This window comes from Paroedura picta, chromosome 2 (genome assembly GCF_049243985.1).
Source record: "Paroedura picta isolate Pp20150507F chromosome 2, Ppicta_v3.0, whole genome shotgun sequence".
NCBI classification, from domain to species: domain Eukaryota; kingdom Metazoa; phylum Chordata; class Lepidosauria; order Squamata; family Gekkonidae; genus Paroedura; species Paroedura picta.
In genome coordinates, this window is record NC_135370.1 from 90,241,813 (window position 1) to 90,268,746 (window position 26,934).

Here is a 26,934-nt window from a genome sequence, read left to right on the forward strand (position 1 = left end):
TCTGTTACCATGAAATTTAACTTCTATAATGAGAAGAGGTAGAATCTGGAATTCAACATTTTTCCAGTGGCTTTGTTCATTCTCCCATAACCCAAGAAACGCACCAAATCCAAAATTTAAGTGGCTTAAATCGTACCAGATTACAGTATTTATTGCATTTTGTTGTTCTGTGTTAAGGGACTCAAAACACATCACTAAAAGCTTTATGATTACAAGCTATCCACAATTATAGTAGCCTCAAGGTTACTGTAGCATGGAACAGTGTGGCAAAGTTGACTGAGTCCAAGTATTAATGCTATTTATTTACTTGCAGTAATGTACAAAAAATACAAAGGGCTCTAGAAGACTGTTGGTCATTTCTTTAAATTTTCCTGAAATATTAAAATATAGAATTTGGAAGTGTTTGCAGGATGATAATGATAATCCTCACTGGACAAGAGATGTGGACCTCATTCCATGTGTTGGCTGTAGGGGTGTTATGGTACTATATTTTTAGGGTTTTTCTCATTTTTGGAGGGGGTTGTAATCATCCGTTATATAATACCACACATCATATTTGGGATTGTGTTGATAAGTATGTATGCAAATAAACCAACAATGGTGGAACACTTTGTCTGAGCAATGTTTTTCTGTCTCTTGTGTTTGAAGGGCTACAGTAGGAGGGCTTCTGGAGTTCTGGTCTGCTGGTGGCCCTGATGGAGGCACTCCCAGGGCAGAAACTACATCTTCTGGTGGCTTAGTAGACAATATAATATGGAACTTGGTACTACCAGCAGAATGAAGTCAACCCCCACCCCTTCCCATAGAAAGACTAACCCCTGAGCTCTGGAGGCAGAAGGTGGCACCTATGTTGCACATACCATATCAGCAATCCCCTAAGCACAGTAAAGGAATTTCAACTATTACAAAGGTATTAATGCCTACTGCTGCTTCTGACCACTGGTACAGAATAGTATGGTGAATTGTATCAAAGGCTGCTGAGAGATCTCACAAAATCAATGGTGTACAGGCTTTGTCCAGATCAGACAGTCTTATCAAGCACATGCAGTTTTCCACTACCAAATCCTGAAGCTTTTTCATCATATTCCACTAAAAAAAATCTAGAGTTGAATGTAGCTGATTTTAGTCAGTTTGTTTTACACCAGAAAATGTAGTTTTGATTAAATAATGTTGTGCAGTATTAGCTTTGCAGCATCACTAGCTGTTACCTTGTTGATCCTGTAAAATAAAGCCACAGTGTATGCAGGTTTAAGGCATGACAACCCACATTTCTAAACCCTTGGTAATTGATTCAGATTGATAGCCCTGTTGGTCTAAAGCAGAACTAAATTTGAGTCCAGTGACACCTTTAAGACCAGCAAAGTTTTTTTCAAGGTATAAAAGTTGTGTGCATGCATGGTACCAAACAAATAAAACTTTGTTGGTCTTAACAGTACCATGGGACTCAAATTTTGATTCTTTGAAGGCCTGATTCTCACTTTGCAAAGAATCAGCTTGCATGACATACAGTGGTGATCATTTAAAAATTCAACTAATCAACATAAACATTTTTAATGTTGTTCTTAGCCTCCATTTCTCAGTGAGAAGCAAGGTGAACTACATAATGCCAGTCAATATGACAGGATGAGACATACAACAACAGAATACATACACAGTCTTGTGCATTTTCCTAAATTGTTATAATGCAGCCCCTGTTACTTTAGGAAAATGCTCTCCAACTATTTGGCTTTAAATAGTTTGCAGGAAACCATAAGTATAGGAGTGTTCTTGATCTCCATGGGCAGGCCATTCCATAGGGTGGGTCTCCTACAAAGAACGTACCTGTATGGACCTTGATCTTGCACATTTGCAGAATGGCACCTGTAGAAGGCCCAGTTCAGATGAACAAAGTTGTTGTGGCAGGGCATGAGAAAAGAGGTGGCAGCAGATATGATGGACTAATGCTGTGAAAGGCTTTGTATGTTAGGACCAGTACCTTGAACGGGACCCAGTAATTACTGAGCAGAATTCTGTCTGGACACAAGTATTTAAAAAAATTAATTTTATATATTTCATGTTTCATGTAATACTCGAATATATTTATTTAAAACCTTTTTATACAAGCCTTCCACCCTATCACATTTTCCAAAGTCAACAAATATTAACATATTAAAATATTTGAACAATTTAAAAAAATAACGTAAAATTCAGTAATAGCAGGTAAACAAGACCAGACCCAGGAAGGAGAGCCAACAACCAGCTGCTCATTAACAAAGGAAGCCCCACTCGTCATAAATCTGGAGCTGTGCAGGGTCATGCACTGCCCATTAGTAATTTAATTTTTATTTTATTTATTGTTGCATTTCTAGCCCACCATTCTCCAGAGACTTGTGGCAGGTTACAATATATAAAACCCCATAAAACTCCATAAACCCAATAACCATCAGATACCCTAACCGCCCCCACCCAGTTAAACTAGATTGGCGGCATAGGCCCTCCCACCAAACTCCTAGCAATCTACCTCAGGATAGGATGCACAAGATGTCAGTGTGTAGCATGAGGAGGCCTTGTTGTTATTAACCCTGGCCTCAACCAAAGATCTGGCAAAAGCGCTCCATGTTACAGGCCCTGCAGAACTGTGATAGCTCCATCAGGGCCCTCAGCTCTCCTGGGAGCTCATTCCAACAGGTCGGGGCCAGGAACATTACTCATTTTAAGATCAGAGCAGTTGTATTCTGCTCAGGATGTGAGCTGCTGCTGTGAGAGGGAGCAAAATTAGTGGGAACATTGTCAATGACCATTATTGGGAATATGCCATATTAAACAAAAAAAAGTCTTAATCTGCTGGCAGAATACACCAATAGAAGACAAATCAATCTCCCTGGGATTTCCATAGTTTGGGTAACGCAACCGAGGAAGTTCTTTCTTGAACCACCACCTGTCCAGCCTCAGATGTGAATAGGGCCTCTGAAGACGACCAGAGTAAAAGAGTAGATTCATAGGAGACAATGCAGTCCTTTAGATACATTGGTCTTAAGTGGTACAGTGCTTTAAAGATAAATTCTAGCACTTTGTATTCAGCCCAGAAACAAACTGTAACCTAGCATCGATGGAACATGACTAGAATGATAGTTCCCCCAGATGAGGTTCGTATGACCCACTTCACTCAGCACTCTAGCTGCAGCATTCTGTACCAACTGGAACATCTGAGCAGTCTTCAGGAGCACTCAGAGGATGTGTATGAGACATTATGGGCACTCAAAAGTATTATATAAGTGGACGATGTATTATTCCTGTTTTGAGTTGGAATTTTTCTTGTAACAATAGAATAATGAACCTTCATTAACACTAGAATAAACAGTGAAATGCCTTTATTAGAAAATATATACAAAAGATAAATTAATTAAAAAGTCACAAAATGAAAACAAATGCTTCATCCAGCTATCTCTTGTGGCCATCACAGTGCTAGCAGTGAAATTTATTTTATTGCTTCCCATGATTAATTTAAGTGGAGGGACATACTGCTTGGCTACTAATACAGAAGATTATATACAGAGTTCATATTCCAATGAAAAACTGTTAAATTATAGCCTCTTAGCAACTGCATATAAATGTTGTAATTCATGTAAAAATCCAAGTTTCTTTGATGAAATTTTGCCCTAAGAATTCATTAATGTCTTTTATAAAGGACATTATTGCAATAAAAGTACATTTCAACTTGCAACATACTTTGTCCTTCATACTGAACATGTCTCTTATGGCTATAAACATTCATCTTTTGACTTATCTCAATATGCCAAAGAAGTTCTAAAATTTGTTCCACTTCCTTTCAAGTAGAACAATTTGCACAAATATTCAAGTACAACACTTATTGCCATGATATACACATGTTCTGTGTATCACGCCAACCTCTAACAAATGAAACTAGTTTCCAGGTGTAGCGTTTTTACCTCAGCAAAAATCAGTATGTATTCAATGAGTTCATAGATGAAAAATAGCTGTATATATTGCACGTTACAAATTGTGTTCTGCATTTTTAACAAAATAAGCACATTTGCCTTTTTCCTCTACAATTTTTATATTCTTGCTTAATAATTCATTCTGTAAATTGTCATAAATATGGGTAAGCTTTGTTTGCTGTAGCCCATTTAATAATTTACATAAAGCAATATCAGGTACAAACCTGTCACATAAAGCTTGTAACATGCGATACTTTTGTTCACGGGTGTCAGAAGGATAATCGTGAGTCATAATGTCTATTTCATTATTTGATAAGCCAGCATTCCTCATAAACATTTTCCAGTCACGAACTAACACATTGTTTGTTAACTCTTCACAGATTCTGCTTAGCTCTAAAATATGTAAAATATAAAAGTTAGTTGTAATGACTAAATCATACTTTATGCATTTATTAATACCAAGTGTAGTCACATTACCACTTCAAGCAATCTTTAGAATTTTTATTTCTCAGGACAATTTATTCAGACATTCTAATATCAGTTTGTTGAATACAATGGAAATACATTAAATCAAACAACTGATAGTAGTTTTGTCAAAGCTAAATGCATTGTAATTACTGGAGGCCAATGCTCAAAGGGCTTTAAAAACTATTTGCAACCAACCACTTGACTTTCTTCTTTCCCTACTCTCCCTCTCCTTCTAAACTGTTGTCTAGGAACCATCTTTCCACATGTCTGGATTCTCCCCCCCCCTCACCTGAAGACTCATTTCCTAATTCTGCTACCCATTTCCCTTGAACTGCTGTAAAACAGCTGCTAACTCAGATCCCCTTCTACCTGCCCTATCCCTTTAAGTAATTCAGCCAGTGGCAGGTAGAGTCCTTTTACCTTTTTCTCTTCAATAGTAAGGCAACTCGGCCAACAACATCCAACAGCTCCACCACCGTCGCCACCACACATTTCCTCAGCCCATTACAAACTAGATTAGCTCACATCTGTGTTTACAGTGAATCTATTAGCATCCTGTGTGATACAGGAAGCTGGACTAGATGGACTAGTGGTCTGATCCAACAGGGCTCTTCTTATGTTCTCCTATAGCAAGCAAACAGCTGTTCAATGTACACAAAGCCACTTCTGTCATCCACTGAAACTAACATATCCTGTGTTATGGGGACTGGTGATTCATTGTTGCAGCTCCACATGCACAAAGACTAAGACAAACAAATGAATTTAGTGCGTTTTCTCTCCAATAGCTGTCAGCAGTGGAAATGGAGAGGAGAGGGCGGGACAATGCTCAAGGGATTGTAGTGCATTTCCCCTTCTATATGATCTTATCTCTGGTTGCTCACTGCTAGGTCACCGCTGGGACATACGATAGAGAGTGGTAAATCCACTTTCCTGGATTTACGGCATCGCACTTTAAAAATGGCTGAATCTTGACTCGGCTACTAGACAGCCTCGGGATGTTGGTGATGTCATGAGGAGAGAGCTTTTAAAGCCACCAACATTCAGAGGCTGTCCAGGAAAATATTCCTTCTGCGGAAATGGCCACAGTATTTTGTTCCTTCCATCTCTATTTAGAAACACAAGAAGCTAATGAACAAAAGGTTATCTAAAGAGAATGAATTACTGTTTAAGGTTTGACCCAGATGAGAAATCTACTCTCTTCCTTGAGTCAAGGGTAACCAAACTCAAATCAAACAGCATTGTTCTTTGCCCAAAACTGTCTTGCTGGTCTGGCAGACTAGAAGAAGATATTTGAACAACTCACCAGAAGGCTTAATCATGGCAGAACATTCAGCGTTAGATGCCAGCACCTTTGATGGAGAGAAAACATCTGTCTTAATTTGTGATTCATTCCAGCAAGGCATCATATATACCAGTGGTCCCCAACCAGCGGGCCGCGGCCCGGTGCCGGGCCGCGAAGGCCTTGGCGCTGGGACGCGGCTTCTTCTTCCCTCCCCCCCCAAAGCAAGAAGCTCGCCAGGCCGCGAGCAAATCAGCCGCCAAAATGGGAGGGGAGGGAAGAGAAGCTTGCTGAGCTGCAAGCTAATTGGCTGCTTTAGCGGGCGATTTGCTGGCGGCCCGGAGGGGCCGGGAGGGGAAGCCGCGGCCGCCGGCATGGCAGCGGCGCAAACGTGCATGCGCGGACTGCCGCGCACGCGCATTTGCGCCCCTGCCGCACTTGCGCTGGGGCTGCTGCGTGTGCGCGGGCGCCCAGGCCACCCTCTCCCCGGACTCCGGAGCAGCGGTCCGCAGCGGGCGAAAATTTGCGGACCGCTGATATATACCCTTTTGCACTGACAAATGATCCTTAGCAGACACACTTCAGTTCTGTACAATAAATTTGTGAGGAAAATGCGTATCGCTAAATTAAGTTTTAAGTGATATATTTTATTGCACATGCTGTCTACTTTATTTTCTGCCTTTTCGTGTTTAAACTTACCTAACATTAAGCATTAATCCTACTTAATTGCATTCTTGGCTGCTAAATCATCATGAAGACATTCTACAGAGCTAAAATCAAGGCTATTGCTGACAATGTCTAATAATGAACATGGCCCTATCTGCAGATCATGGCTACCTACAGGCTAGGAGCTTTTTGGGGGAGGGGTGGTGGAGCTGGGAATACCTCTCCCTGGGACTGCAGATAAATATGTAAACTGGAAGGACATGTAGGATGGTTAAATTGCTCAAACTAGAGGAGCTGCTGCTTTATGCAAGAGATAGTGGCACATCAGGTAGGTAGGAGACTGGATGCAGATGAGGAGTGGACAGGCAGGTTGATGGCCAGAGATGAGAAAAAGTCTTTGCAGGTATACATATCAGATATACACAGAATACCTGTATACACATCAAATATACAGAGAATTTATGTTGAGTGAAACACATTAGTTGCACGGATGTCAATTCAAAACAGAAAAAAAAGTCAAGTAAGAGTCTATGGTCTCTCTCAAAGAGGAGTTCCCTGGCATTGAGTTAGGAAGGAGAATGAGACCTAAATGTTTTAAAATTTAGATGTATTTCTTGGTTCATATTATAAGAGACACGGGCCATTTTCAAGCTGCCCTTGTATTCCACTTTAGTAACTGGTTGTTAATGGATTTTTTCTGTCATTTCAGACAGACCTGTTCTAGTAACTGACTGTTAGTGTTATTTATTTACCTGCTCATACAAACCTGCTTGTGGCAGATTAGCAAAGCAAGGTTGAGCCACTTTTGAGGGAAACTGCTTTCTTCCATTTTCTGCCCCTTTGTTGTGCATCTGAATTGCTGTTTGCTGTTTAAAATGCTCATAGAGCTTCCTGCCACACCGCTTCTGCCACCCCTCCTCAGGATGTTCCTCAGAGCAGTGGTCCCCAACCTTTTTATCACCAGGGACCGGTCAACGCTTGACAATTTTTCTGAGGCCCGGGGGGGGGGGGGTAATCTTTTGCCAAGAGATGTTGCCGCTGCTGCCGCCTGAGCCCCTGCTCCACTTGCTTTCCCGCCGCGCCCCTGACTTTCCGCTGCCCGCTGGGGGGCACTGCCAGCAGCAGCTGCGCAGTGCCATGCCAAGGGGGAGTCCCAGCCATGGCGGCTGCTGGAGAGCACCAAAGGTGAGCTGGTGGTAGAGTGGCAGGGCAGCCCCCGAGGCAGCAACTGGGGAGTAGGAGGAGCCGCAGCCCGGTACCAACTGATTCACAGACCGGTCCGGGGGTTGGGGACCACTGCCTCAGAGGGGTTTTTTTTAAGTTGTAGGTTGAATGCTATAACGGTAAACCAATATAGCACTTCAGTCCTATAGCAACACCAGAGACAACCTGACTCAGATTGCACAATGAGAAAGAGTGAGGGGGTGGGAAGCAGCACTGTTTGAAATGACCATGGCTTCAGAGACAGCTCATTAACAGAAGGAAATTCACTATATGAAACCTCCATCCCTGTGCCGCTTTACTCAAAATTGAGCTAACAGCAAATAACATCTGGTTTAGAAGGGTAATATGAAAATCTTGTTCTCCCTCTAGTTTCTATGTCTCTTGCCGTAAACAGAGACAGATAATCAGAACTATTACCCCTCCCAGCAAAGCAGCTTCTACACTAGTTCTTACATTGGAAGGTACGTTGCTAGTGACAGGCTTGTCTGTCAGTTGAAGCAGAGGAGCAGCCCCAGAGTTAGATGCTTCCTTTGCATGGCTTAAGTTGATACTCCCTGGCAAGTCGGAATAACTTGATACAGAAGCAGGATCAACAAAAGATAGGTCTACTTCCTGGCTTTTAGTAGGGAGTGCATCGATGTTTGAGTTTTTCCGGCTCGGCAACAAGTCATCAGTGCTATCGGCACTCTGCAAATAAATAAATAAACAGGTAACTAAGTATTATGGCATTCACGGTGTTCAAGGGTTGCTCATTTTCAGGTAAGCTTTTATGAACATTGAAGTGCCAATGTAGGCTAAAAATAAGAATGTTTGCATTTCCTTGCTAACGCACAACAACTTCTATTTAGTCCGGGATTCTCTCTTCAACAGCAAGTGTAAGACAAGGCTGATTCCCAGAATACGTTTGAGCTCTATGTATTCAAGAAATACACAAGCAAACATTTGTAGAATTCCTATAACTTTTGCACAAGCCAACATTAAGACCTGTTTAAAAATGGCATGGCATTCTGGGTCACAACATCAGTCTTTTCTACTGGTAAGTGCCTCTTTTTTCAATTAGCTTCCTAGTCGGAGAAAACCAATAAAGCTTTGGAAAGGACATTTACCCGGGTTCCATCTGAATAAGAGAGACTGCTTATTCCTGTTTTCCCCAGTTGGTTGTTAGAGCTAAAAGCTTAACTATATAGATTACAAAAGTGGGAACGTTAACTGGGGGGGGGGGGTCTTCTGTTGATTGTTCACTATATTATAAAGTTTTTTTTTTAAGGAAAGCATACGATTAAAAAAACCTAAAACCATCTCAAAGACCTTGTCAGCTTACTGGATCAAATTAATAGAAGAAGAAGAAGAGTTGGTTCTTATATGCCGCTTTTCCCTACCCAAAGCGGCTTACATTCACCTTCCCATTCCTCTCCCCACAACAGACACCCTGTGATGTGGGTGAGGCTGAGAGAGCGCTGATATCACTGCCCAGTCAGAACAGTTTTCAGTGCCGTGGCGAGCCCAAGGTCACCCAGCTGGTTGCATGTGGGGGAGCGCAGAATCAAACCTGGCATGCCAGATTAGAAGTCCGCACTCCTAACCGCTACACCAAACTGGCTCTGTAATATCCCTTACATTCAAAATTTTGTACCTGCAATCAGCTTGTATGTGTTGGGGGGGATAGTGTCTTTTTTGGAATCATGGCTGGTCATTCTACATTGCAGTTCACAACTGTTTCCCTCCAGTGGGGTCAGTTCAAAGTATTTTGTTGCTCTAAGCAAGGTATGTCTGTTTCCTCTCACATAAGTGAACAAGAGCTCAAGTATCTGCAGCTAGGCTAGCAACAAGCAGCACTTAACTGGCAGGATGAGGACAGACTGCAGTCTTTTGCTGGTTACCAGCAGCACAGCAGGAGGTCCCAGGGCCAAGCTGAGCTCATGTGGTGCCACCAGGATTTGACTTGCCCTTATTGTTCTCAAGCTTCAGCCATTTGAGGATTCCACTTTTAAAAAATGTATTTTCCAGATTTCCATAGATCTACGTATGCCCCACGATGGTTTGCAAACAATAATGAGATCAGCAGTGGATGACATGGAAAAGGCTATTCTGGCTGTACAGAAGTCTGCCTTTTCAGTCATTTCTACAAACTATTGTTCTAAAAGGGTTCTCCGAAGCCTAAGAAATGAAAGGTCATACTTTTGACTGAAACATCAAAGTAAAGAAGACTATTCTTACCAAACACAGTTGTGGGGAAGTAATGTAGCCACGAAATACCTCAGCCCGCTGCTAAATCAGCATACAGGCAAGATACCATTTTCCTCCACCCCCCAAATTCTTCTGACAAGGACAAACCACACAAAGACCTCACTGGCAGCTGCTCTGGTTCACTCTTCTGCTTCCCTCACCCATCAGTAGGAGAGGTTTGCCTCAGAGCCCACCTGAGTCAAGTTTGATGGTGTCTTAAGAAGAGACTCAGAGCTGCATGTGAGGAAGAAGCCACCCCAGCAGATATTCCTCCTGAGTTCCTTCACTTCTCCAGTCCAACACAGCAGGCTGTTACAGCATTAGACAGCTGGGAAGCCTTCCTGTCTTGTGTCAATAGTCCTTCCTGAACACATGCATAAAAAAGAAGAAACAGGAGTCTTGGAGCACATTAAAGAATAATAGTCCATGAGGCTTATGCTGAAAAAAAGTCTTCAAGGTGCCACATGACTTCCTGTTCATTTTTGCTTCAACAGACTAACAGTGCTACCTTGTGGGATTTCTCGCCAATTTGGTGTAGTGGTTAGGAGTGTGGACTTCTAATCTGGCATGCCAGGTTCGATTCTGCGCTCCCCCACATGCAACCAGCTGGGTGACCTTGGGCTCGCCACGGCACTGATAAAGCTGTTCTGACCGAGCAGTGATATCAGGGCTCTCTCAGCCTCACCCACCCCACAGGGTGTCTGTTGTGGGGAGAGGAATGGGAAGGCGACTGTAAGCCGCTTTGAGCCTCCTTCGGGTAGGGAAAAGCGGCATATAAGAACCAACTCTTCTTCTTCTTCTCGTAATGAAAGACCCGACAGGAAGCCTGTGTGTTCCCTTTGGCTGCGATGTAGCACTAAGAGCAAAGTCCTGCTGCAGGGGACTGGGGGCAGAATCTGAGACAGGATGGCAGCCTTTTCCTTTCCTCATGGTAGCATCCACCATGGGCCGAGGAGTGGCTGGATGATCAAAAGGAATGCTGTTGCGGATGATCCAAGCTACCCTTTTGGTCCATGTCCACCTCCTCCCCTTTTCAAGCACTTCTAAAGCCGGTGCTGCCCCAAAGAAGCCATTTGAGCAGCGTATTTTTTTCCTGCCAGTCTATGGAACTTGAAACTAAAACTGCATTAACAAAATCCGCTGAATGCCAGAAGGAGCGACCGTGATCCTAGCTAAACCATCTAAGACGGGAGAGGGGAAGAGAGCATGGTGGTTTGCTCACTACATCTCAGCTTGGCACTTGCAACAGGGTCTCCTATCCCATGACAACACAGAAGATTAACAAGGGAGGATGGAGATAAGCTTGCAAACTTCTCACTTTGCCTTCCCTCTTTTAAGAAAGACAGAGTACTACGAATATCACATTTTATTTTTAACAAGAATAAGATTCATGATAACTTACCAAATCATTGTTGTCACTTTTTTCTGGATGTAAAAAAAAAAGAGAGAGGGGGGGAGGGAGAGAGAGAGAGAGAGAGAGAGAGAGAGAGAGAGAGAGAGAGAAGCGCTTACTCACTTATCAGAGCATAATATAGTATTTTATAATTCTTCAGAACATAGAGTACAAGTTTTGCTTTTTGCTTAGATGCAACCATTTCTGAGAATGTCAGAGATGCTTAAATTCGAGAACAGGGAGGACAATGTCACATGCACACACCCATCTCTAGACACTGTGCAATTCACTGGTACATCTGAGAATTCCTGTAGCAAGTTGGCACTAGCTCTGAGCACTTCAGGAACACTCAGAGCCACACCTGATCCTTATCCTTTCAGTTCCCCGTCCTTTCTGAATGTACAACCTCTCCCCCCCCCCCAACCAATCACGGTCTGCTTCCTGAAACTGTCAATCCCCTTTCACCTTCTCCCTACTTAGAAATTAAGTAAACGGGGGACTTAAAAGGAAGAATAATTTATTCATTTTTATTTATATCTATAATTGGATTTGTATGACCGCCACTCCCAAGGCTGGCTAGCGGAGGTTTACAATTTCTAAATACAATCCATACAATAACAATTAAAAAACCCAATTAAAATCCTGTTAAAAACATTCTAAAACTCAGCCCTATCTCTGGTGATATACAATTTAATTTAAATTCCACACGAGCCCGTGGGTGGACCAAAGACAGCCAATGGAAACTGGGATGTTGTCACTGGGGATCTATCAAGTCAGGCCAATCTGGCAAATGCTGTGACAGCCACTTTTCTCATTCAAAAGCAGGCCTCTGTTCATATACTATATATGCATAATATTAGGTTCTCCATCTGAAGGGACTGTGCATATATCCCAAAATTATTTGTAAAATTGTATGTCCAAGAACTGCAACCAACCATAGCAATGGAATTGTCTTTTCTGGTGCATTTTAGATACTGATCTACTGCTACCACATTTAAAGATGTATATTCTGTAATCATCATTATTTAATAAATCGGTCTTTGCTTCAGATCATTTAACTGTTACTTCGAAAAAGTTATTCTAATTCTTACCTTCCTTCCTCCATGGAACACAGCGTTTCTTGCAACAAATACAGGTACAGATACCAATCACAATACTTGCAGCAGCAGCAACAACAACAACAACGTACAATATTAGCATGTTATCAGTATGAGAAGTCTCTAAAAGAAAGAAATAAACATGTTAAGATACTGCTCATAACAAGTTTTCACACAAACCATTTAAGGTGTCAAATAACAGAAAGAAAAAATGGGTTGCTTTTGATACAACTGTGTCTTTTGTAGTAACTGGGAAGGAAGAGAGTCACAAACAAGGAGGATGCTTCCCAGGGAAGTAAAGGATGGGCAGGATGCTGCACCCTGAGTGATCCCAACCCTGGGTTTTGCTTTCGGTCAAACCAGGACATGTGGACACACAAACAAATGTTACTACTTTCCAGATCAGGGATGGGATGTGAAAGGTCTTGTCCAGATGCCTCCATAGGTTTCACGGGTCCCTGGAGTATGGTATTGGTTCTTCCAGTTTCTAATGCCAGCAGTTCCATGTGAATTTTGGCTTCCATGTGTTAATGGTGCCAGGGAACTGTCACAGGTTTTTCCTGCTGTGAATGGAGGCCCAGATACGGGCTTCTCTCCCACATGTTTATTTTTAATGGTTCTCATCCCCTGAGCTGCTTGGCAATTGTTTAGGAGCATCAGCCTGCTAACCAATGTTGCCCTCTGGTGGGGAAATACTCCTGACCAGCAAGCCTAAGAACTGGATGAAAAGCTTCGCCCAGGCGAGACAGGACAACTAAGCCATAACTTGGCCACCTCTGGACTGATCCACACCCCTCCCCTGTACTGGAATGTCTGAAGGACTAGGAGGCTCTGCTGACCAGATATTGCCTCTATCAACTTCACTGAGCAGGAGGGGAACTTTCTCTTTCAGAATACTGTGAAGGTAGTTTCTCATGAACTATTAAAAGATCTCTCGACTGCACTTAGAATTTACCTGATTTATGAAAGACTAGGCTTATGAAAGGGGGGGCCCCACGGCGGCAGCCTTCCCTGGCTAAGGACTCCCCAGCCCCGCAGAGGCAGCAGGCGCAATCTACAGGGCCAGGGAAAGCTCCCCTGGCCTACTCCCTCCACCCACGGTCAAGCTTAAGGGCTCCCCAGCCCTGCGGAGGAGGCGGGCATGCTCCGCGGGGCTGGGGAAGGGTTCCCCAGGGCCCCCTTCCTCCCAGAGAAGCGTAAGGCCTCCCCAGGCCCACGGAGGCGGTGGTCGTGGCCGGTGGGCCCAGGGAAGGCTTCCCCGACGCCCTCCTCCCCCGGTAAGACGTAAGGCCTCCCCAGGGCTGCGGAGGCAGCGGCCGCACTCTGCAGGGCAGGGGAAGCCTTCCCTGGCCCCCTCCGTGCCCCCCCATGAAGCATCGTAGTTGCCCCCACCCCAGGGCACTAACCTGTGTCCTGGGGGGGGGGGTGATGACATAAGCCTCCTTGCCAACTGGTGAGCTCCACATTGAACATTCAGCAAGCCCTCCCTCTCTATCATACACCTCCCTCTCTTCCCACTGTGAAGCACAGAATTCTACCAGCTTAATTTATGAAACAAGGTTAAGAAGAAGAAGAAGAGTTGGTTCTTATATGTTGCTTTTTTCTACCAGGAGTCTCAAAGCAGCTTACAATCTCCTTCCCTTTCCTCTCCCCACAACAGACAACCTGTGAGATGGGTGAGGCTGCGAGAGCCCTGATATCACTGCTCGGTCAGAACAGCTTTATCAGTGCTGTGGTGAGCCCAAAGTTGCCCAGCTGGCTGCATGTGGAGGAGCGCAGAATCAAACCTGGCTCGCCAAATTAGAAGTCTGCGCTCTTAACCACTACACCAAGCTGGGTCTCTGAGTTTAGAAATGTATGGGGCATAATTAATCCAAACTAACTCTATAAACAGCAGCAATGTGCCCTTTTGCAGAGAAATTCCAACAGAACCTCTTATAGTAGTAGCTTCATCCTACAGTTAGACATATACTGCTGAACTTAAATTGGAATTACACACTCATAACTTCACAGGACTGTAGCCAAAGGATATTTTAGGTTTCCACATGGTTATTTGCCCCATATGTTAAATGCTCTCTGATTCTGTGAATTCTACAATTAAAGAGAGAGAGAGAGAATAGACCAGAAGATTCAGATGTAGAGTCATTGCATTAAAATCTTCTGGTCACCTTTCGATTTATGTTCTCTGCAATCCTAATTCCGGATATTAAGTGAGCCCCCACTAATGAAGGCAAGAGACACAACAAATCCAGAAATCACCCTATACATACTGTACCTGTAGGAGGCGGACCACACTTCATGTCTGCAGTAGCATTGCAATTTTGCACAGTTACCTGGCCTTTTGGGCACCTATATGATAGATTTTTAAAAAGACACCTTGGTCAATTAAACGCAATTGTGTCCTCTGACAAATGCTGTAAGCATGTACCTACACAGAGATGTAACTGGTTCCTATATACAACCAGGAACTGTGTAACAACTAACAGTTAAACAAAGTTGCCAATACAATTATTCTTGACATTTTCTGTTGTGCTTGTCAGCATCAGTATTTGACTAAGGCAAAAGACCAAATGTTGTATTACCACAGTCACCTAGCACCAAGTAGGTGACAGCAAACTTTTTGTTTAATTATTTATCAGAAAGGGCTGTCTATCCCAGGGGTGGCCAAACTGTGGCAGGGGCTCATGGTCAATGTAGTCATGGACATCTGGAGAGCTACAGCTTGGCCACCCCTTGTCTATGCTCCAGTCTTCCAGAAATCAAGAGCTAACCTAGCAACACAGCAAAGCTTCTCTTGTGGGCCACCAGTTATCATTACAGGAATATTGCCATTAGTAGCAAAGATTGCAGGATACAACTACCTCTCTTGCATGCCTCACAAGCTAAGAAATATCTTCCCCATGTTTTGCAGGATCTAGTTACAGTTCCCTGATCTCCAGGGAGTGATTCTAGAGGAAGAGGGCAGCAACTAAAAAGTGCAGGACCCTTCCAACTATGAACTAAGAGGAGCAACATTCAACCCTCTCCTACAAGCACCTCATCTAGTACATGCATTGATACAGGGAGAGGTAATCCTTCCATCATGAAATGCTTTACCGATATTAATCAGCACCATGAACTGAGTGCAGAAACAACTAGACAACCATTGAAGTGGGTCTACTACAGGTATACTCAGAAACACTTATGAATATGAGTATAGCAGCATTTCATACTGGATGAAGTTCCCAGGATACCTTCAAAAGCAATGCCATGTTAAGTGCATGACAACAATCTTGTCCAATCCCTATGTGACATGCATGGATATTATAGAAGTCAACATCTGACAGTTTTAGACATATGCCACTGCAACAATATCTGATTGTTACAATGATGTAGCATTGTTCAAAAGACCTCTCTGGTGTTAGGCAGCAGCTAGTCTGTGTCATCTTGACCCCTCTTTCCATCCCTCCAGAGGTAGGGACAGGAGGGGGGGTTGAGGAGTTTGGAGGTATTACTGCCATGTTGTTCTGTTTTTATTGTGATTTTGTTGTCCATTTTAATGGGGTTTTACTGGCGGTTTTTACTGGACATCTGTAACCCACCACAAGCTTGTTTCAGGAGTGGTGGAAAATGAAACTGAAAAATAAATAAAAACTAAATGAAATTATTACAGAATTTTCAGTCAGCATATATCCCTTTGATGACTGTACTCAGTTATAAAAACCAAATGTCTATTTCTGGGATAAAATTTAGACATCAAAATCCAAATAATGAGATTAAACAAGTGTTAAGTTCCTGCAAATTTTAATTTAATTTCTAATTGCCATATATTTGGACACTTGCATAACTTTTATCACAGGGTGATTTGTATGGAAAGGTATTCACAAAGAGCATCCAGAATAATTAATGAGGAGTCCTTACAGTACTGATTCTTAACACTCATTCTGTGCCCCAATGCAATTGATAGGGCCAAACCTCATCTATATGAAAATGCTTTTTAACTATTTTAATTTGTAAAATAAATGTTCTTTTTAGACTATCCTGATTAAAATAATGTCCAAATAGAAACACATTAAGCCTACCTGTAAGGTCTTAAACAACATATGTGAAAAAGAACATATGAATTATTATGGTACACATTAATAAGAACATGAGTTAATGACATTCTTTAAAATCAAGCACTAAAAATAGGGCATAAGAAGGTAAAGGTAAAGGTAAAGGTAAAGGTATCCCCTGTGCAAGCACCGAGTCATGTCTGACCCTTGGGGTGACGCCCTCTAGCGTTTTCATGGCAGACTCAATACGGGGTGGTTTGCCAGTGCCTTCCCCAGTCATTACCGTTTACCCCCCAGCAAGCTGGGTACTCATTTATTGCTATGTTATTATGTATGAACTTATTGGGGGATTTGCATGTCTCTGGCTCCATCAAAGGCACTGGGAACCAGCTCTGGCTCTACAAAATGCAATGGATATATCTCACTAAGCTCTAGTGCAATAGTCCCCAGCCCCCGGTCTGGGGACTGGTATTGGTCCGTGGATCAGTCGGTACCGGGCCGTGGATCCTCCTCGTCCTCCTCCCCAGCTGCTGCCTCAGGGGCTGCCCTGCCACTCTGCCGCTAGCTCACCTTTGGTGCTCTCCAGAGGCCGCCATGGCTGGGGCTCCCCCTCGGTGTGGTAAGGCGCAGCTGCTGCTGGCAGCGCCCCCCAGCGGGCAGCAGGAAGTCAGGGCATCGGTGAGAAAGTAAGTGTAGCAGGAGCTCAGGTGGCGGCGGTGACATCCCTCAGCAAAAGACTACCTCCCCCCCCCCCCCCCGGGCCTCAGTAAAATTGTCAAGCGTTGACTGGTCCCCAGTGATAAAAAGGTTGGGGACCACTGCTCTAGTGTACTGTTTTGGTTTGAGTGCTGATTTAGGACTGGAAGACATGAAAGTTCAATGGGTGATTTTGGGCTGGCTACAATTGCTCAGCCTAGCCTATCTCAAAGGGTTGCTGAAAAGATAAAGGGTTGCTGAACGGAGACCCATATATACGATTCAGAGCTTTTATGAGATGGGGATGGATGGATATGAGATTAATTCATTGCGTCACTTTGGCTGATTGTGTACACTCCTGTTTTCTATGTTCTAAAGTTACAAGTACTTAGGGTCAACAAACAAGGATATTTCGTTTCCATCTTAGGAAACTATTCTGTCCAATAACTAGCTAACACTTCCGGGAAGTCCTCTTAAAATGCAAGGATACGTGCTGCAATAAGAAACTGCTTGAGTTTGTTAAGCTCACTGTGTTTATCAAGTGGGGAGGGTTTAAGTCAAACCAAGAATGTTATGCCATGCAGAAATGAAACAGAATTCAGTGAAACTGGAAAGTATACACTCAAATAGAATATAAATACCCCATCATTATTGACCAATTAGTACATATCATATTTTAGTGATCATTATTGATCAGTTAGTATACATCATTATTTAGGAAATATGACATACCAATAGCAAACTTGATTTTAAATTGAATTTTTAAAAATAAATTAAACCATGGTTTACAATACTGACTTAAAATCAGAGCGTATATTATATAAGAGGATAACAAAGTCTAATTATATACATACATCTTCTTGCACTGTAGACATTCCTCACAGCCTGGAGGACAGTAATAGCCATCCTTACACTGACAATGAGTATTGCTCTTTACTGTGCAAGGCTTCACCACAGTTGTATCTGAAAAATAAAACAGTAAGGTTTCCTAATCTCAATAATTGTAATCTTCTTGTTTTCCTCCCAGTCAAGCATTAGGGTATACAAAATACTAACTCCTTCTCTCTAAAGAAACAAGGAAGAATATGTTATATACATTTTATATACATTTTAAAAATCCACAGATTGGCATATCAGAAAAATTTGGTGAACTTGTTACAGCTGTGTAGAACAAAAGCTACCACTGAGACAAGAGTTTCAAACTGATAGTGGGCCTCCTTCAGTAAAATGTCAAGAAAAACACTGCATAATCTATCTGGGGAACAATGCTGAGCTTTTAAAAACCTAATAGCAGCAAGTAAAGCATGTAAAGATAAATTTGAAATTAATACTGTACCAGATTTGCATACATCACAAGGCAGACATGCATCGAGACCATTTTCATGAGCAGTATAATCCTTTCCTTCGGTGCAGGCTGTACAGTGCCCTGCAGTAAGAGGCCTGTCACAGGGCTCATAAACATAGGTTCCTATTAAAGAAGTAACCAAACATTTAAATTTCTAGTTCAGATTTTATTTGAAAACATAAAACTTGCTTTAATTGCCGTGTGAATCTTATTGCCGCAATAGGATATCTAATAAGTAATGTCATAGTACTAGAATAACAGGAATCTGATCTGAAACAAAGCATAAGCATTAGAGGTAAAGGTAAAGGTATCCCCTGTGCAAGCACCGAGTCATGTCTGACCCTTGGGGTGACACCCTCTAGCGTTTTCATGGCGGACTCAATACGGGGTGGTTTGCCATTCCCTTCCCCAGTCATTACTGTTTTAACCCCCAGCAAGCTGGGTACTCATTTTACCGACATACTGGGTATGTCCGCTGCCTTACCACTCTGCGCCACAAGAGGCCTCTAAGCATTAGATACCATACGTTAAATGATGCCCCCCAAAGCATCCCATATATATATATATAAAATAATGCTGTGAGAGCAGGATAATAATATTATATGCAGTAGTACAGGTCACAGCCCGACCCCTTTATTCAAGAACTTTCTTGAGCCATTGTATTACAATACAGCCCTATGACCTCTATGAGAATAACATAAGTGTACGGGATTTCCTGATCTTCTCAGGCAGACCACAATACTGAACTTGTGTTACAGGATCATTGTACTTAGATAAGAACTAAGAAAAAGAGAGTTGAATTTTAAAAAACCATCGTCACTTATTCTTTTGCAGATAGCCTTTGTTTTGACATAATTTCTTTGCTAAATATAAAACCGTAGTTTTACTTACCAGCAGGGCAGTTTTTGCAGCAAATCCCAGAATTATAATATTCTCCATCATCACAACCGTATGGTGGAGATTCTACCTAAAAATTAAAAATAAAAAATAAAAACAGAGATGGGTTTTAAGTGAATGTAATCCCCATAGGCAATGTATTACCTGATCATAGAATGAGAATTTTGAATTTATTGTTTCCATCCCTATTTGAACACAGAATAAACTTGGTTTTAAGTAATTTTTCTCATATACTAAATGTATAATGCAAAACTCCTAATGACAGGGCGGCTTGTGCACCAGGGGCCCAATCTGGACCGATTGGAATTCTAAATTGCCATATTTACACAGTAGAAAAAGAACATTTCAGGTTCATTTGATACACCTGAAGGAGTTCAGATTTCACAAAATTTACTGGGGGTTACTATGAATTTCAATATGACCCAAAGGATCCAAATTTCAAAATAAATCTAGCCAGTTTGAAAAAAGCTATATACTTTATCCCCCCTTCAAGGATCGCTGCCTTTTGTGGCAAGGGGGCTTGCGTAGTTCAGTGAAGCTATGAGCTATGCCGTGCAGGGCCACCCAAGATGGACAGGTCATAGCTGACAGCTCTGACAAAAGGTGATCCACTGGAGAAGGAAATGGCAAACCACTCCAGTATCTTTGCCATGAAAACTCTATGGACAGTTCCAAAAGACAAAACGTTATGACGCCGGAAGATGAGCCCCTCAGGTCGGAAGGTGTCCAATATGCTACTGGGGATGAGCAGACGGCTAGTACGAGTAGCGCCAGAATGAATGAAGCGGCTGGGCCAAAGCCAAAAGGACGCTCAGTTGTGGAAGTAACTGGTGGCGAAAAGACAGTCTGATGCTGTAAAGATTTTTATTCCATAGGAACCTGGAACGTCAGATCCATGAATCAAGGCAAGCTGGACGTGGTTAAAAAAGAAATGACAAGACTGAACATCGACATTTTAGGAATCAGTGAACTAAAATGGACAGGAATGGGTGAATTTAATTCAGATGACCATCAGGTATACTACTATGGACAAGAATCTCGCAGAAGAAATGGAGTAGCCTTCATAATCAATAAGAGAGTAGGAAAAGCAGTCTTGGGATACAATCCCCAAAATGACAGAATGATCTCAGTTCGAATCCAAGGCAAACTATTCAACATCACAGTGATCCAGGTCTATGCCCTAACCACTGCTGCTGAAGAGGATGAAGTTGATCAGTTCTATGAAGCCCTACAACACCTTATAGAAGCAACGCCAACAAATGATGTGCTTATCATCATGGGGGATTGGAATGCTAAAGTAGGAAGCCAAAAGATAACCGGGATAACAGGCAAGTTTGGCCTTGGAGTACAAAATGAAGCAGGGCACAGGCTGGTAGAATTTTGTCAAGAGAATACAATGGTCATAGCAAACACTCTTTTCCAACAACCCAAGAGACGACTCTACACATGGACATCACCAGACGGTCAACACAGAAATCAGATTGACTATGTGCTCTGCAGCCAAAGATGGAAAAGTTCTATCCAGTCAATAAAAACAAGACCAGGAGCTGATTGTGGTTCAGATCATGAGCTTCTTGTTGCAAAATTTAGGCTTAAATTGAAGAAAGTAGGGAAAAGCACTAGGCCACTCAGGTATGAACTAAATCATATCCCCGACGAATATACAGTAGAGGTGACAAATAGATTTAAGGAATTAGATCTGATAGACAGAGTGCCTGAAGAACTATGGACGGAGGTTCGCAACATTGTACAAGAGGTAGCAACTAAAACCATCCCAAAGAAAAAGAAATGCAAGAAATCAAAATGGCTGTCTGAGGAAGCTTTACAAATAGCTAAGGAGAGAAGGGAAGTGAAAGACAAGGGAGAAAGAGAAAGATACACCCAATTGAATGCAGAATTCCAGAGAAAAGCTAGAAGAGATAAGAATGCCTTCTTAAATGAATAGCACAAACAAATAGAAGAAAACAATAGAATGGGGAGGACCAGAGATCTTTTCAAGAAAATTGGAGATATGAAGAGAACGTTTCATGCAAAGATGGGTATGATAAGGGACCAAAATGGTAGGGACCTCACAGAAGCAGAAGAGATTAAACAAAGGTGGCAAAAATATACAGAATACCTATACAAGAGCGAGCTTAACATCCCTGATGACCACAATGGGGTAGTCACTGACCTGGAGCCAGACATCCTGGAATGTGAAGTCAAATGGGCCTTAGGAAGTCTGAGCAACAATAAAGCTAGTGGTGGTGACAGCATTCCAGTTGAACTATTTAAAATCTTAAAGGATGATGCAGTAAAAGTGCTACACTCAATATGCCAGCAAATTTGGAAAACTCAACAATGGCCACAGGATTGGAAAAGGTCAGTTTACATTCCAATCCCAAAGAAGGGCAATGCCAAAGAATGTTCAAACTATCACACCATTGCACTCATTAATCATGCTATGCTCAAAATCCTACAAATTATGTTCAAAATCCTACAAGCTAGGCTCCAGCAATATGTGGACCGAGAACTTCCAGAAGTACAGGCAGGATTTCGAAGAGGCAGAGGAACTAGAGATCAAATTGCCAACATACGCTGGATCATGGAGAAAGCTAGGGAGTTCCAGAAGAACATCTACTTCTGCTTAATTGACTATGCTAAAGTATAAAGTAAAATTGCAGTTCTCAGACTTGCCAAGAGAGGAATAGTATAACAAACAACAGCCTAAAAAGATAGCATGGAGGGAGATATTTCACTCCCTTCTATGTAATTTAGTTCTATGTAATGTATTCTTATACAGAAGTATACCACAGTGATATGATCTTTCTGGACAAATATAAATTGATTTTTTTCATTGCCTTAAATAGAGTATAATATGATCTAGCAAACGGGTTATTTATCTTGAATTAACATGTAAGTATATTTAAGTATAAATATAATATAATAAGCCTCTTGTGGCGCAGAGTGGTAAGGCAGCAGACATGCAGTCTGAAAGCTCTGCCCATGAGGCTGGGAGTTCAATCCCAGCAGCCGGCTCAAGATTGACTCAGCCTTCCATCCTTCCGAGGTCGGTAAAATGAGTACCCAGCTTGCTGGGGAGTAAACGGTAATGACTGGGGAAGGCACTGGCAAACCACCCCGTGTTGAGTCTGCCATGAAAACACTAGAGGGTGTCACCCCAAGGGTCAGATATGACTCAGTGCTTGCACAGGGGATACCTTTACCTTTAACTTTATATGTTAATTTTAACAAAATCTCATATTTGTACTGAAATATGCTCAAAAATTAAAAGCATCACACAGTAATTTTTATTAAAATTATACATGTAAAAGAATTGCACACAGGCTTTGCTTTTAGTGACTTGGAGGCCAACACAGCCCTCCCATATGTCCCCTAATATTGTTTAAAATTAAGGAGAGTAATCAAATTACTGACACTAGTTTTATCACACCAGAGAACTGAACCACATGATGAAAGCCAGACATGATTTTCCAACAGAATCTAATTTTCTCGCCATAAACTATAGGGGCACCTCAGCTTCACCGTTACTCTCCAAAGAATCATTTGCATCAATTGTATCCACCTATCTGGTGTAACACTAACAATATTCCTTCTAGCAACTAAGAAGAGACATAAGAATCCTTCGTTTTTGTTACAATTCCTCCCACACATCCATTCAGGCAACTAAATAATTTGATTTTTCTAAAATGAACTACAAATTTGAAACAGCCAAGCTTGCCTTTGCAAGAGTATCTGTCAGTTCTTCCTAAAGATATTAAACAGTTTATCTCTAGAAATGAAAACTTTTGAGAAAAAAAGCACAGGGAAAAAACTGCTCTTCATTTCTGGGTAAATTATTATGACATTTTTATTGTGTTCTCCCTCAGAGGAGTTCAGAATGAAGTGTACTGCTTTATCTTCTTTCATTGCCCTTCATTGGTCCAAGGTCATCTAATGAACTTCATGGCTAGGTAGGACTTGAATCTGAGTCTTCCATATCCCAACCTACCTGTCACACTACAATTGCCTGAGTCTCATATCCTTTTTATAGGGTTCTCAAGCAGCTTATCCTTTAAACTAGCGATCCCCAACCTGTGGGCAGTGGACCACATGTGGTCCGTTGACTAATTGGAGGTGGGCCCCAAAGGACGCCTCCCCCCCCCCGGCCCTTTACAACACACTTCGGGTATCATTGCCTCCCATCACTCCCAGATGGGACTATCTTGTTGCAGAGAAACAAGCCCAGGGTTCCCATTGATTTGTCATTGTCATGAGTTAAAATTTCCATGAAAATAAAATGTTCCTTATGTTCATTGTCGTGGCATGTCTGTATCTTATTTTGAAGGGATGTTTAAACATTACCATAGCGATCAGAGAGCGTTAGGGCAGTAGAGGAGTAAACTACCCCCCCCTCCACCGGGCCTCAGTAAAATTGTCAAGCGTTGAGTGGTCCCCGGTGATAAAAAGGTTGGGGACCACTGCTTTAGACTTATCTAGCAGATGGATAAATTGTTTGAGAATAGCCCAGACAAGCCCAATCCTGTCAGATCTCAGGAGCTATGACAGCAGAAGAAAGAACCTACCCTAGGCTACAATTAACAGTAAAACAATTTAACAATGAATAAAAATAAAAATACAGTTTATCTTATCTCTTGTTTTAATAGTAATCAAACAACCAAAATGGACTGCAGATTTGTACCATTTTCAACGTGGCATTTTCATCAGTGGTTGTTTCCTCTTATAACTATTTTATGAACATAAAGTCCTCAAATAGTATTGTTCCTTTAGGTATCCAACTAGTGTGTGCTGAGTATCTAGTCCTTCACTAATTCTATGATCGATTATTCTTCACTTAAATTATAACAATATATATATTAGCCTTTGGCTCAAAGGTAAGGGGAAGCCTAGTCAAAAGACTTTCCCCCCCTAAAAACTGACACAGTTTACTAATTTAACAGAGTTAATTTTTGCTATATATTTCCACTGTCATGTAGAGAATTTTTAGTCTGAAGAAGAGTGCTTGCACTCAAAAGCTCATTTTTCTTTTCACTCGGGGGAGCGTGGCAATGATGAATCGCCAGCTTACATGCCAGCTGCCAGCTAGATGGGTCTCTCTGTTGCAACGAATTAACGCATATTCGTTGCAACGTGTTTTTTTTTTACTTTTCTTAAAGGGAAAGGGGCTTTCCCGGAGCATGATAACAACCGCCCATTGGCTGTTCATTTGACTGACGGCCAGGGGCGGGACAAAGCACAGGAAAAATCGCTTCTTGTCTAGCAATTTTTGCAAGACCGGAAACCTGTGGGAAACGAATGAAACGCTACTGGATTCCACTAAAAAAAGCAGGTATGCGTAACGCCAGGATTGCACTTTTAAAAATAGCGTTTCTGCTTTGTGTGACCAATTGGCAACATTGGTCCTTGTGCGGAATCAGCCATAGAGTTGGAAGGGGCCATACAGGCCATCTAGTCCAACCCCCTGCTCAACGCAAGATTAGCCCTAGCATCCTAAAGCATCCAAGAAAAGTGTGTATCCAACCTTTGCTTGAAGACTGCCTGTGAGGGGGAGTTCACCACCTCCTTAGGCAGCCTATTCCACTGCTGAACTACTCTGACTGTGAAAATCTTTTTTCTGATATCTAGCCTATATCGTTGTACTTGTAGTTTAAACCCATTACTGCGTGTCCTCTCCTCTGCAGCCAACGGAAACAGCATCCTGCCCTCCTCCAAGTGACAACCTTTCAAATACTTAAAGAGGGCTATCATGTCCCCTCTCAACCTCCTTTTCTCCAGGCTGAACATTCCCAAGTCCCTCAACCTATCTTCATAGGGCTTGGTCCCTTGGCCTCACTCTCCTGTGTGGATTGTAAAGGCAGGAGAGCAAGAAAAAAAATGATATAACCGACATTGAGGTAGACCACAATCCTTTGGGAAAGCACCTTCCTGATCCATTTATATCCCGAGTTCCTTTGGCTGTTAATTCCACAGGGTGGGAGCCACAACTGCGAATACCTGCGTCCCGCCACTCTTATGTAGTTGCAGGAAGGAACCTTTGCTCTCCAAAGTGAGCCTGGCCTGGTATTCAAGGGTAGCAGCTCTGCCCAGCAATTAAGATTTCCGGGGAGAAATCTTCTGCCTCTAGTACCTGACTTTCCCTCCGGCGCTTAGAAGCAAAAGGACTCCGGGCACATAGAAAGTGAGGAGGTTTACACAGAGAGGGAGGCTATGCTGCGCCCTCCCCACCCCCATCGCGTGGAAATCCGGGATTCGGCGGCAACTCCTGGCAAAAAAAAGTTTCCCCCCCAACTTCGATACCGCTTGGCTAGGGAAAGGGTCCTAAAAGAGAGACCACATTAGGGAGCGGGGGGCGTCCCTGGCTGTCACACGCGCGTCACCCAATCGGAATTCCCCTTGCGCCGGCTTTCCCGGAGGCCCCCAGAGGAAAGCCGGCCCTTTCCCAGCCCCGCGGCACTCACCTGCGCCAAGACCATCAGCGCCCCCAGCGCCAGGAGCATCCGGAGCCCGCGCGCCATTGCCGCAGCGCCCGAGCAACAGCACCGGCGAGCGAGTCAGCGGCGGAAACTCGCCAAAGCGCCGAGCCTCCGAAACTCGTGACGAGGAAGGAGGGGCGGAGGTGGAACACGTCTTCACGCAGCCCGAATCAGCCGCGAGCCCCGCGCTGGAAATGGCCTCCGGGTCACTTTAAAGTCCATGCGCAAGTCTGAGCCCAAGTCGGGGTTAGAGGGCTGACTCCAAAACCGGCCAGTTGCGGGGGTTTGGGGACCGAGCTGGGAAGGGGAGACTCGCCTCGCTCTCTACCGCTGACTCTGAATTAAGCGCACCAGAATAATCCTGAACGGAAAAGTTCCTGAGTCGTTTTGCTTTGTTTCGGGACTCAAATCAGGGTAGCAAACGGAGAGCAACTCTCAAGTAGCTCAGGAAGCAAGGAAACTCCGCGCAAAGAGCCGATCGCGCTGATTTCCTGCCGGCGCGAGGCATGGAGTGCCCGCCTCTTTCGGAATTTCCAGAATTGGGGCCTGCCTTCCGAAAGGAGGAGCGAGTTCCCTGGCGAATGACGTGCTCTTCAACCCGTGGAAATCCAGAGGTCTGAGTGTAACTTGCTAGCCCTGGCAGAAAACGAATCAAAAGGGGCATCTTGTTGGACCTCTCAGTTTTTGATTCTATGGATCTTTCGAGGACCAGTGGCCTGAGCGACAGTGCTGTCACCTCGTCTGAGTTAGGCATGCAGGAAAGTGAATTTAGAAAGAGCAAGGTGGCAGAATGTGGAGTGCAAGGTCAGATTACTGGTGGAGAATCATCCAGATTCACTTTCTGGAATGCTGCCCTGAGTGAAAAGAAAACCCTCAATGGAAGCATGGAGAGAAACTAGAACCATCATTCCTGCTGGACAAATTTTATTTGCATGGAATTTTTTAATGTGAAGGAACACCTGTAATGGAGAATTCCATTGTTCCACATTGTTTTCGGGCATGTGTAAACAGGCCTAGAGTTGAAGACAGAGATTCACGTGGGTAGCTGTTTTGGTCAGAAGAAGCAGAACAAAGTTTAGTCCTGTGGCACGTTTAAGACCAACAAAGTTTTATTCAAGATATATGTTTTTGTATGCAAGTACACTTCAGATACAGCAAGACACAATTTCCTCAAGCATTACATATAGGTAGATAGAGA

General features: G+C 42.9%; 1 protein-coding gene across 1 annotated transcript; it reads right to left on the minus strand.

The window, feature by feature from the left end:
* Nucleotides 1-3,333: 3,333 nt before the first annotated feature.
* Nucleotides 3,334-26,265, minus strand: LOC143829931 (tumor necrosis factor receptor superfamily member 10A-like). The gene is made up of 10 exons (XM_077321548.1): nucleotides 25,722-26,265; nucleotides 19,258-19,333; nucleotides 18,358-18,489; nucleotides 17,876-17,984; nucleotides 14,567-14,640; nucleotides 12,286-12,414; nucleotides 11,204-11,226; nucleotides 8,029-8,262; nucleotides 5,710-5,755; nucleotides 3,334-4,331 (listed from the first exon to the last, which is right to left on the minus strand). Exons 1-10 carry the CDS (start codon nucleotides 25,776-25,778, stop codon nucleotides 3,994-3,996), a joined length of 1,218 nt encoding a protein of 405 aa, XP_077177663.1. The 5' UTR covers nucleotides 25,779-26,265; the 3' UTR covers nucleotides 3,334-3,993.
* Nucleotides 26,266-26,934: the final 669 nt, after the last annotated feature.

Coding starts and splice junctions, on each gene's coding strand:
- LOC143829931 (XM_077321548.1), bottom strand. CDS start 25,778: ATGGCGCGCGGGCTCCGGATGCTCCTGGCGCTGGGGGCGCTGATGGTC. Junction 8,263..11,203: donor AAAGTGACAACAATGATTTG/GTAAGTTATCAT, acceptor ATTTATTTGCAG/AGTGCCGATAGCACTGATGA. Junction 5,756..8,028: donor CTAGCAACGTACCTTCCAAT/GTAAGAACTAGT, acceptor TCTCCATCAAAG/GTGCTGGCATCTAACGCTGA.